At 45.7% G+C, this 12,265-nt stretch overlaps 1 protein-coding gene across 16 annotated transcripts in view; it reads right to left on the bottom strand.

Annotated features, from left to right (window-relative positions):
* Mi-2 (chromodomain-helicase-DNA-binding protein Mi-2 homolog) overlaps positions 1–12,265 on the bottom strand; it is a 63,416-nt gene that overhangs the window by 17,470 nt on the left and 33,681 nt on the right. For 7 of the 16 annotated variants that reach the window (XM_077653531.1, XM_077653527.1, XM_077653526.1 and 4 more), the window contains exons 21-26: positions 11,605–11,646; positions 9,476–9,576; positions 7,901–7,992; positions 5,470–5,656; positions 4,653–4,835; positions 4,354–4,567 (exon numbers count right to left, since the gene is read on the bottom strand). In XM_077653531.1, coding sequence (XP_077509657.1) covers positions 4,354–4,567; positions 4,653–4,835; positions 5,470–5,656; positions 7,901–7,992; positions 9,476–9,576; positions 11,605–11,646 — 819 coding nt within the window. The remainder of the gene's footprint in view (positions 1–4,353; positions 4,568–4,652; positions 4,836–5,469; positions 5,657–7,900; positions 7,993–9,475; positions 9,577–11,604; positions 11,647–12,265) is intronic. The other 9 variants (XM_077653530.1, XM_077653529.1, XM_077653525.1 and 6 more) reach the window with 2 other exon arrangements.

The following is a 12,265-nucleotide window of genomic DNA, read 5'->3' on the forward strand; positions in this document are numbered from 1 at the left end:
CCTCCAAATGAGGGTGCCACAAAAACGTGACACTAAGCTTCGGATTTCTAGCACTGTATTTGCTTTTCTTAATGAATGGCAAACAAACATTCATGAACCACATTAGTACACATAATATGCACCAGCATGCATAAAAAAATTACAAGCATTCAAACCCCATAACAATCACATAGGAAACCAAAAATTTTACAATTTATCTTAAGCATTTAGGAACAAAATCCTGCACGAAACCGCAGTAGGAATTGCACAATCAACAACACCAACTGTCATTTTCTGAGTGGGACCACAGAAACCTTTAGGGGAACGCTACTCCCATGACGGGCAGCACACTACAAACATGACTTAAACTGGAGTGATCGTGTACAAAACATTTGTGCAGCAGCTCAATGAAAATTTGGATTGAAGCTAAAAGATGCACCATCAGATGTCAAACTACAAGCGTGTAAATCAATAGTAAGACAAACTCTGGAATACGCAAGCATAATTTGGGATCTGAATCAGCAGTATCTTGTAGACAAAAGAGAGTTATAGCATATCATTACCGTGTTTACGTTACCGTTTACCGGGACCGGCTAGCGACATCTGCGCATGCGCCGCCACTTACCGGTCAGCTAACACTTTACGGAATCTCTTTTAGCGTTGCGGAGAGTTAGCGTTCGCTTGTAAACAAACATGGCGGCGCCCTGCACTGCCGCTTCGGACCAAATACAGCACCGCTGCCGCGTTCTTCGGCACCATTTCTCGCTATAAATGAAGGCATTCGCCTTTAATTTGCAGACTCTCACCCATACGTCGAGGTTTGAGTAACAACTAGGCCATATTTTTCAGATAATTCGCCGATTTTTGAGCAGTTAAGCCTAACTATATGTCGTGCACATAGCCAAATAGCAACGACTACACTGCAGCTCTTCAGTTTTGTGCCCGATTTAAGGGGGGACGCGGGTCTTGAAATCGCGAAAAATGGTCAAAAATGGCAATTTTCAAAAATTGCGATTTTGAAGTCTTTAATGTCCCAACTATGCCTCTACAAAATATTTTAGCTGAATTCGAGCTCAAAGTATGAAAAAAAACGGCAATTTAGAAACGTCGGTGAGCTGAAATTGAACGCCAAGCGCGAAGGTTTTCCCCATTTTCAAGCTGCCGTAGCTCCGCGCGACGCGAACCGATCGGCGCCATCTTGGTCTCGTTTGAAAGCTGGTTTCCCACTCTCCAATTTGGCGCCTTTCGGCAAGCTGTAGACCCTCGCACAGCGGAGCTATCAGCACCCGTTCGCAAGGGGGAAAGCGTCGCGAGACAGTCGCCGATTGGGTAAAACGGGCGCCTCCTCGAGGCGCAGCCCTCTGATTGGCCGTGACGCATGCTTTGCCCCCTGCGGCCGCGTTGTACGGCTCCTTCCCGTCGTCTGCTTTCGCCTGCATGCCCGTCATTTTTCGCGCTCCTCTTTGTTTCCTAGTATTTTTCGTTCTGCCGTTTTCCTTATTGTTATTGTAGATATTTTGGCTATTGAATCGCTTCTTTTAGCCTCGAATTTCGTGCTTTTGCGTGTATTTGCCTGCCTGGTGTCTTTGTTCCGTGTGTCACGATGGCCCGAGACGCGCGCTTGAAATTAAGCACGCGAAAAGCAGTCGGCAAAAAGAGACGCGCATGGAATAAGTAGAGCGCTGCATCGTCGAGAACTGCAGCTTCGGTGATGCCGCAAGCTGCTGTACCCTCGGTGGATGCGGCTGGACTGAGCTCGCCAACAACAGCTTCGCCGGTGGACGCGGCTGAACAAACCCTGTTGACGCCAGCATCGCCGGTGGACGCGGCTGGACAATGCCGATCGCCGTCAACTTCGGTGTTACCGCAAGTCTCTGCAGTGCCGGTGGATGTGCCTGGACTAAGCCCGTGGAAAATATCGACTTTTGATACGCTGCAAGCCGCTTCGAATTCCGTGTCGTCGGAAGCGGCCGAGCCGCTGACCTAAGCCTAACATCGACTTCGGCGTTTGCGCACGCCCCTTCGCTTCGTGCAGACGGACGCCGCTGACCGGGCTGAACCGAGCTCGCGTGCTTAACGCTTCTACAAGCACGCGCAGCTTGGACCTTGGCAGCGCGCCAAGCCGCTGCCGCCGCTGATAACATCATTTGTTTTTTTATATATATTTTGAGGAGAGCTCCTAAAGGGGGGGGGGGGGGGGGGGGGGGATGCGGCTTGGCGAACTTGGCAGAGCGCCAAGACGTTGTGCGCTCTAAGCTGAAGCTTGAACATTCGCATTAGACACTCCTCACTGTCCTGTTTTTAACCTCGCAAGAAGCAGTTTCTCGCTTCAATTAAGGAATGGCAACAACCAGCAGAGCTGTTGCAGCACAGCTCGGTTACAGGCCTGGGAGCTGCCTCATTGGTAGGAGCCTTGAAAAAGATAAACAGAGGCTGTGCAGGTCTGATAAGGGTCACACCAATGCTGAAAAGGTGAAGAAGAGGATGGCCAAGAAGCACAAGCCTGACAGCACCCAGGACTACTGCCCAGGACTTTTGTGAATGTGTGGCAGATTCAAAGAAAATAGCAAGTGAATTTCTGAGCTTTTTTTTTGTCAAGTGCCAATGCAATACAGAGGTTTTCATAATCTTTACATGAACAGATTTCTGTAAATTTGGTGTTACTGAGTTCAGCAATGACTGGGCGGCATGCTAAGGCATTAAATTTTTCCATATGATCAGTAAACAAAAATGGCAGAGTAAGCAAAACTTTGAATGCAATTTTCTCAGCTTTGCTTTTTCGATCAAATGCCTTTGCCTTACGGAACTTTTCATAATGTTTGCATCGACTGATTTTATTGAAGTAGGTATCATTTTTTTCAGCAACACCTCAGCTACATCCTAAAGCTTTCCAATTTTCATTAAACCCAATAGACTAGCAATTAGGTCAGATGTAAGCTAATTACTCCCACATTGTTTTTTTTTTCCTATTTTGTTATTCATTCATGACCTATGTGGTGACTTTTTAAAAATTTCTTTAGCTTTAGGATGTGCAATGGGCCCTTAAGAATGACAGCATTACTTTAAAACTAGTTTTTTTAATTAAGAAACCACCATAATGGCCCGTAAGAAAAGACCTAAGTGGCATAAATTATTTTGCCATATCTTCATTTCTAGATGAGATATATAAAATCTGAATATATATTTGGGATTAGCGTTCAAAGATATATCTGCATGCCAATTTTCAGGAAGATATGTTAAGTAATAAAAAAAAAGTTTTCAAGACCCTCATCCCCCCTTAAATTTTTCTTTACTTTAATGATTTTTTTTCCTGGAAAAAATAAAAGACTGGTAATTTCATTGCTATATTCATCAGTAATTGCAGAAAATAAAAACTTTCTCCAGCCCGGAGTTGGCGCGCTTTAACTCACTGTCACTAGATGGCGCCACAGTGTTCACATCCAAACACATAAAGAAGCGACGATGTGGCCCGGAAAACAGGTGTCGAGTTGTGCTTTTTTACAGCACTCGCAACGCAACGTGCGCTGCGTATGCAAGCTTACTGAGGTCTACGTAGTGAAATTGTCAACTGGCCAGGGCAGGCGAAGGTGTCTAGCTTCACGGGCATATTTGAAAAGCCGCTGAGTCGGCTGTTAGCTGAAGTGCAGTCGGTACGCCTTTATATGCAGAGAAAAAGACTATTAAAGTGCATGTAGCGTCTCACTTCATAGAAATGATTGCAATGCATCCGTATTTTTGTTTGCAATAAAAGCTGGGCATCTGCCATCACCATCAGTTGTTTTAGCCTTACGGTAACTCGTTACGGGAGAGACGGTATGCTAGAACGCCTTCTGGCGTGCGCCGCGCTAACCGGAAAGTGCGGCATCCGGTAACACGTAAACGGTCACGTAAACACGGTAACGATATGCTATAACTCTCTAAAGTTGAACATGTGCAAAGATTGGCAGTGAGGTTTATATTTTTGTCCCACCAAAGAACGCAGTCCATATCAGAAGTTCTTTTACGAGCAAATTTACCAACATTGGCTATTTGCGGAGAAATTGCTAGGCTAAAGTTTTTTATCAGCTTTATCACAGTATGCTCAATCTGGATTCCAGCTTGTACTTGCAGCCACCCGAAAGACTGTCATCACGTACTAACCATCCTTTTGCAGTTATGTCATACATGCCGAGAGTTGAAGTTTTCGTTTCTGCCTAAAACAATTATAGAATGGAATAACCCTGACCGACTTGTTCACTTGAAACCTTTGCAAAAGAGCTGGAACTGTGTTGCACTGATTGATTATACCACTCCCACCCTGAAACAGCCCGCGAGGGCTAACAGTATTTGGAAATAAATAAAATAAAATAATGCTGACGGCCACCACCAACTTACCCACATCCTTGTCTTCTTTCGCTGTGGTCGTTGCTGCTGCTTCCTCAGCCTTCTCAACCCTCTCAGCCTCGTTCTCAGCCTTCTCTGCTGGCTTTGACTCCGAGGGCTCCGAGCCTTCAGGCTCGGGCTTAACCTCAGCTGTTGAAGATGGAGACTCCTTGTCTGCCTCCTTAGCCTTGTCTCCCATTTCTGTCGGGGTAGCAGATGTTGCAGCCTATAAGATGGGGCAAAACAGAAAGAGACATTTTCACACAATTCTCCACCCCCTTGTTTCATTTTTAATGGTGCTGAGAGCTCACCTCGGGGCTGTCTTTGTCCTTGGCAGCTGCATCCTTGTCCTTGTTTTCCTCAGGGGCTGGCTTCTTGTCTTTGTCCTCAGAAGCAGCTGCCCCATCAGCCGTCGCTTCTGCATTTTTCTTGTCCAGGCCGAGCTCCTCGGGAGAGATGCTATAGCTGCCGTTGATGTGCTCAAACTCTTGCACCTGCACATGACAAGACAGCAATGGACACCCAAGTGTGGTAAACTAGCTGCCAGAGGTAAAACACAATGGACCGACTGTCCCTGTGTGACCAGCAAGTAGGCTGGGGCAGACCACAAAAGCTGCAACGTTACGTCATTTGAGGTGGCATTTGCATGCCACCTCAAATGACTTTAAAAGAAAGTGAAACAGAAAGCGGCCCTTACATGAGCTTATTACACTTTTTACTGACTCAACCCACTGTAAGCAGGCCAGGGGTTTTTAAACTGGGTCTCCTGAAGTGCATCTTGAATTCCTCAAACACCTAAACCTATGAATTTTTCAACTTCCAAGCTTTCTTTACCCACATCATTTGAAGGCTAATCATAATATAATTATTTATAGCAGACTGCCTTGCAATACAGCCAGTAATTAGTAATTCAATTTGGATATTTATTTTGGGCTGTGCACCTTGTGCTCGTTTCTGCATTCACTTTAACCAGGAAAGAAAATTCAAGACATGAGATCTCTCAGAACCTTTTGAAAGCCACTGGAGTTCAATGAGGCTAAAAATATTAAGAACCCCTGACATGCACAGTGTTCTAACCAAGCCATTGAAATCAATTTTGGCGTATGTGCCCCTTCACGACAGCATTACCTTTTTGCGAATGAGGCTCATGACGCCAATCCGCGTCAGCACGTGCTGCCGGCTCAGCCCTTCTCGGGGAACGCCATCAGCAAACGTCTCCGCGTTGTCAACGCCAGGTTCACACAGGTGCCGCATGAAGAGCGACACGTACGCCTTGAAGTTCTTCTCAGACTTTCCACGTAGGTCCCTCACCAGCCTGGGTGGAGAATGAAAACAGCACAACGTTAAAACACACTGTCGCTGCTTTGCCACTACAGCCAGGCACAACAAACTATTCACTTGTACAATGATAAAAACTGCGCACGCAGAGATTGTGCCCAACAAGGCCAGCATCAGTACATGCAAGGATGTCGGTCCCACCGGCATTAAAAGGAACCACGAGGAAAACTCCATCCAATTTTTGTACTTAGTACAACACTTTCGTTCCCAGCACTTCAGCGATTAGCTATTGTTTACCCTCTCCGAACGCTGAAATTAGATGAGTGGTGAAACGCTGATATTGCGGGTACCATGATAAGACAGCTGGGACCGTGAAGCATTTTGACGGGAGTATACAGTCTTAGCTCCAAAGACCACCATTATCTTCTTGCGCTTACGATCTTCATGCAATAAAGTGATACAGGAACTGCAGGCTATGTTATGAAGAAAAGTTATGAAGTTGTGAAGGCTATGTTATGAAGAAAAGAAACACAAATGTCTTCTGTGAGACCTGTGCGACCAATTTGTGTTTTAATGGATCAAGAAACTGTTTTGCACGGTGGCACGATACACATTAATTAGACTTAACGTTTTCATTTACGCCTCGACAAATTTTGTGCATAAAACGCTGAAATTTTCCGAAACATTGCACACATTCTTGAAAAAAAAAAAATGCATATTCTAAAATATTTTTATGTTGATGTTTTTGTATATTTTTTCCTGCAGTGTTGCAAATTTTTTTCAATTCATTTTTTTCATATTTTTTTAATAAACAGTGTTCATTGGGGCAAATACCACTAGAAAGACAATTTCCTCCGCTAAACGACGCTATAAATTTTAGTAGCAAGCAAGTAGCATTAACGAAAAAATTTACTACGCCACCCAAAAACTAATACTTTCCCCAGGGGCAGGAAAGTGCTAAGAGGCAACAGTTAAGAGACGCTGGTGACACAGGCAAGCGCAGAAAAAATGCTGCCGTGGTGAGATGTTCACCCTTTTCTTCCCTGCCGGACTACTCAATGCACTTTTACTAACTCTCCTTTCTGAGAGGCCCGCACTGCGTTCTCTGTACATTCATTGCCAGCTTTACATTTTTTTTCCCCATGCACTCCGTGCGCTTTGCCTCACGACCCCAAGGCCTTCAAACAGTTGGCTTCCCCTCGCAGCTCTCAAGCTTGGTGGTGAAGCAATCTCGCAGAATGCCAGTTTTTATTACCTTTAGTACTTACCCTATTCACTCACGTAATATGCGCATTTTTTTTTTTTTAAGTTAAGGGTTCAAAAAGAGGGTGCACAAATTACACGAAGATTTCGCGAACATGTCAAACAGCATAATGCACAATATATATGCCATATATTGCCACCTTTACGCCAGCCCCCCAATTTACACACCTCGCTGGCCACAAAAAATGATGCAAATGCAAGGCCAGCCAGCAGTCAGGGGCAAATGAGGACAAAGGGCGATAAAACGGCACTCTCGTGTGCGGCCTCGCCGACTAGCGGCAAACCGAACAGCAAACGGTTCAGCAGTTTCGGATTCCGGTGCACCTGTGGTTACCGGCAGTTTGGCAACTGTTCGTCTGGGAAAGCGACCGCTAGCGCGTGTGAGGCGAGTGAACAACGCACAATCCGAATTTCTGGGGGTCCGGCGAGGCGGTGTCCCTCCAACACTCGCACCTTTTGCAGCTGCACATGGCGATGCAGCCACGCCGATCTTCCCAAGCCTCTCTTTTGCGCCTTCGTGTGCATGCTGGTGGTTTGGTGCAGCAGGGGGCGTTAAATGCGCGCGTAAAAGTTTATTTTTATAAACCTAGGCAATAAATTAGGGGTGCGCAAATTGCACGAGTAAACACAGCATTCGCCTAGGAAAATTGGCCCTGCGATCCCAGACTTTGTACATGCCGTGCTGTCATTACTGCATGGAAAGTATGTCACCATGGCCAGGCGCCCTTTACTATAACAAAAAAAAAGTAGTCATCTATGGAAGGTGAAATTGGACCGCAGTTTCACTTTACTATATCAGAGTTTACTGCAGCGGGGTTCTACTGTAGAAGGCAACTTCAATACACCTTCAGGGTACCTTCCACAACCACCGAGACTTGTATTAAGAAGCTGGTTCCGGGCAGCTGACATACAAGCGCACTCTAATGGGGCATTTGCTAACAAATGTCAATCACCACAAACACACCTCTGAATCCGCAATAGGTCTAGACTTCATCAGCTTAGCCAGCTGCCAACTCACCATTGAGAGTTGAAAGCATCCTGGGGAGGCATGCCATATCTCATTATAGCATTCAAGAATGCCTTCCTCTGCCGGGCATTGAACCCAAGGACCTGAAAAAAAGAGGAGTATACACCTCAGTGCCAGAAAGGCATAGGCAACACCCGTGTGCCCAGCTTAGCCCAAAACAAGGCAAGAGAAGCCACCGACCACCACCAGGCTGTCTGCACACTTACCTTGCATTGCAGGGCGATCTGCCAATTTAAACAAGGTGGCATAAATACTGCCAAGCAATGACGCATGTGACGCAACGCTATCACAGAAACAATGCCACGCATATTCCTGCACTGAACTGCACGCATTCACAGCACTGTCAAGTAACACAATTTTGCGGGCATCAGACGTCAATGGCTTTCGTCACAAGATGGAAGAATGCATGTACCAGACTGCCTTTAGAACCAAAGGGCACACGCTCGCTCCAGGTTCCCATATAGTCTGGACTGTCCCGTCACGCAAAAAAAAAATAATAATAATAATGCATGAGCGGCCACAGCAAGTTTTATGTGTCCACATTGCAGCAGCATCACCCTTGGCTCTTCGGGGCAATGCTGAAAAGGTTTGTGCACATTAATGGCACATTACTGGCAATGAGTGGACTGACTGCAGTCAGATGAGTAAGACGTCATCATCTGCCTTCTCCCAGGAAAAAAGGTGTGCTGTGAACGCAACTTCATAAGGTGAACGAATACAAGGTCCCGCTTAACTGAACCTGATGCTATGCATTTGTTTGTACTACCTGGAAGAAAGAAACGCGAACAACCCGGCGCCAACACGCTCCGCTGTTTCAATTTTTTTTTCACCGTGCTTTCTAGGACGACTCTTTCAACGTCCTTTTCGCACCACACAGGTAAAAGCACGATGAAAATACATTCCCACAGCGGGGCATGTTGGCACCGGGTTGTTCGCGCTTCTTTCCATCTAGGTAGTACAAGGTCAGTTAAATGGAGCACTGCAATGCCACACAAGGTTGTCTATCCCTGATAAGGCAATGAACGAGTGAGTTTAAGTCGAATCAAGACCGCCATTACAGGCTGCAGTACCTTCAGTGTAAAAGGAAGCTGGAAGCACCAGGTACTTGCTAAGATCAATTTTTGCGTGACTGCAATACTAAAAAATAAAAAAAAGTGCCATAACTTGAAATTCCTCAATGGGACATCTACAGCAGCCACAAACACGTCTACAACCACAGTCTTTCCTCAGGCCTACTGAGCAAAGCCGAGGTTCTTTTGTACAATGAGAGGTTTAGTCGGAAGCACAAATAAGGAGAGGGTTGTAGCACAACGAGGCTTGCAACCAAACTGGCTATAACAGCCCACATAAAAGAATTTCAGGTGAAGCAAAATTGGTAGTCTTATCTGGAAAACTATCGTGCACACCCCCTTATTAACTACTCTGCAATTACGCAGTACATTACAGGCTAATGAGTATTCTTCAAGCAGCACATGAATAAGGCATCTCACAGTTGCAGCAACTATCCTGGCTACTACAGAAACTGAGAGAACCACAAAATTATTTCACGGTGAAAAAAGCGCCCACCTCAATGTTTCCACCAACACGAGCAAGCAGTGGAGGCAGAGGCCGGTCCTTCTCACTGCCGCCCCGGCTCTTGCGGTTGCGTGACTTCTCTCCTGCACCTCCTGCTCGCCCACAGAGCAAGCGCGGGGATATCAGAGGGAGGGGGCAAAAATGATTAGCATGCGCAGCACAAACTGATTACAAAGCTTTGCAGCTCTGCTTAGAGAAGGTAGACAGAGCATGCAAGCATTTGCACTAGTGACATGGACCTACTCCTCACTGTGCCAACTACCAACTCAAGTGTAAAGATAACAAATTGTGCTTTTAGATTTTTAAAGCTGCATAATATAGAAAAGCTTAAGCATGTCTGTTATCCTAAAACATGAAAGGTACAACTACTTTAGTGTGGCTGCATTAAAGCTGCAAAATGCAACGACAGGCTACAATACATCTGGCATATAAAGTACCTTTGAGACAAATTATGGTGAGTTACCTGGATAAGATGAAAAATGCACGAAGGTTTGTTTGACTTTCCACAGATTCAATGTTAAAAAGGTTTCATTAACATGACACCTAACTTGTACACATTGCACTATAGCAGTGTTAAGGAGACTAGCATCCTGCAGTAACAAGCAGCCAGCAGGCTTGAGCAATTGTTTCCTTATATGAAGTGATTGCAGCAAAGAAATGACATGCAAAAAAAGCAAAAAGCATCATTGTGAAGGTCTGTGCATGCAGGCATTATTGCCTGGCAGCAGCAGTGGTGAACTGCATTTAGCCTTGCAAACGCTTAGCAAACCAACACATTCTGCTCTTTCAACACAGGAATAGTTCTTCTGATGTGACAAAAAGGCAAAGTTCCCAAAAAAGCTGAAACTCACAAATGAATGACTGACCGACTGCGCGCAGTGTGCAGGATTTCCAAAAATATTTCTGAGTATTAAATGATCTCCTCCTTAATTATCTTTTCTCGTGCCAATTTACTCCTGTTGCCTCTACACTCTTTTACAACTGAATGCCATAAAAACCCATGTATAATAAGAGATCTTTTTTTTCTTCTAGATTTTAACATGTCAAATTTCCACCCCGCATTTAATGCGAATCCAAAGAATTTTTGAAATACGCAGTTCAGTCTTGTTATTTTCAAGTGCCATCCCCATCACGTTTTGAGCGAGAGGAGGCGCAATGTAGCAGTGTTGTCGGTTGGTAGTTTCGATTTCAACGCCATCTGACTATGCTGACCTGACCACCCGACGCACAAGACGATTACATCTATGGTATTGAGACCGCGAAAACCTTGCTCAGCTGCTTTTAAAAGAAAAGCAACTGCAGCTGCCGAAAGCATCGGTACTGCATCAAGCGCCACCACATGGTCTGGATGAGGTAAGGAGAGCCTGCAGTTACTGACACCAGACACTGGCCTCTACAGCCACACTGTGCAGCTGGATTGCGGACGCTTTGGCCAGCATTCCCGAGGACCTCGTTGGTTGTGATTTCAAGAAATGCAGGATATCGAATGCACTCGATGGTACCAAACATGTGTTTCTGCGGAAGGATATCTCTGACAAGGGCCTCTCGGAAGACATCTGACGACGATGATCACTAAAGATCAGACTATGGACACTTCCGAAGAAAGCACGCCTGCGCGACTGTGCGTATGCCGGAACCAGTCTGTGCATTCTCGCTGTGCCAGATATTTGGTGCCCACGTTTTATGCGTGGCACACAAATTGTATTCGAGGACATTCAGATTCTGCGACTTTGGAACGTTCTCGAGCTGACTGCCTTTCGTTATTCACATTATATGCGGATGAAAACTTTTCTGCTATCTCCAAACTACACACGTATTATATGTGGGTGCGTATTATAGGCAGGCTTTTACAGTAGTTCGGCTCCTTCTGTCGTCTCATAAAGCTCAACCGACTTCAACAGAGTGTATTCTCAAAGATAAATATGAATAAATAAATATATTATAATAGAGAGAAAGGCATACAGGCAGGCTACCCGATGCTTGCACCAGCATAAAAATGGGACTGTGTTTAGGCTAAACAACGAAGAACCCACTCAACCAGCCTAAAAGCAAGCACATTTAACGCACACCTGCCCATGCAATCAGAAAAGAGGGAAGCAGCAGCAGAAACATCCACTCACCGTCGTTCTTCTCCTCGAAGTCATCATCGTCTTCTTTGTCATCTATCGAAAGTAAGAATCAGGGTTCAAAAGAACAGGTTTTAGCACACCACTAGGAGAAGTTGGCAGGCGCAGGTGCCGAGACAACAGAACAGGCACAGAGGTTCAACGTCACCGTGTCTTGCTGCGAGAGAGTGCAGGCCCAGTCTCAAGGGCCAGGGAGAGGAGGAGGAGGAGGAGGCTGCATACCGAACGCAGCACACAAAACTGCGCAGCGCAGTCAGCCATTGCTGCGAGAAACGACTCTCTTTTGTGTTCTACGACACGGATCCTCTGTGCCCACTGCTGTGCTCCCAGCTCCACTGCGGGTGCCACCAGCTGCTTGCGGGTGCGTGCTGCTGCTTTATACATGCGCCCCTAGCAGCACTTGTGCTGAGGAGACTCGGGGGGGGGAAAAGAAAAACGACGAAAAAGGCATCAGAAAAAAAGGCTTAAATTAAAACACACCAACCCCCGACATTATCAACACATTTGCATGCAAAAAGTCTACCGCAGTATTCCTGAAAAATGCTAACTTGACGAGACACTATCCAGAATGGGGAGCTTGCTCGTCTCAAAAAAAAATTCTGCCCCATGAAATAACAGTTGCATGGGACAGCAAGCACTGGTAGTACAAAAGGTA

This window comes from Amblyomma americanum, chromosome 2 (assembly GCF_052857255.1).
Source record: "Amblyomma americanum isolate KBUSLIRL-KWMA chromosome 2, ASM5285725v1, whole genome shotgun sequence".
In the NCBI taxonomy this organism is placed as follows: domain Eukaryota; kingdom Metazoa; phylum Arthropoda; class Arachnida; order Ixodida; family Ixodidae; genus Amblyomma; species Amblyomma americanum.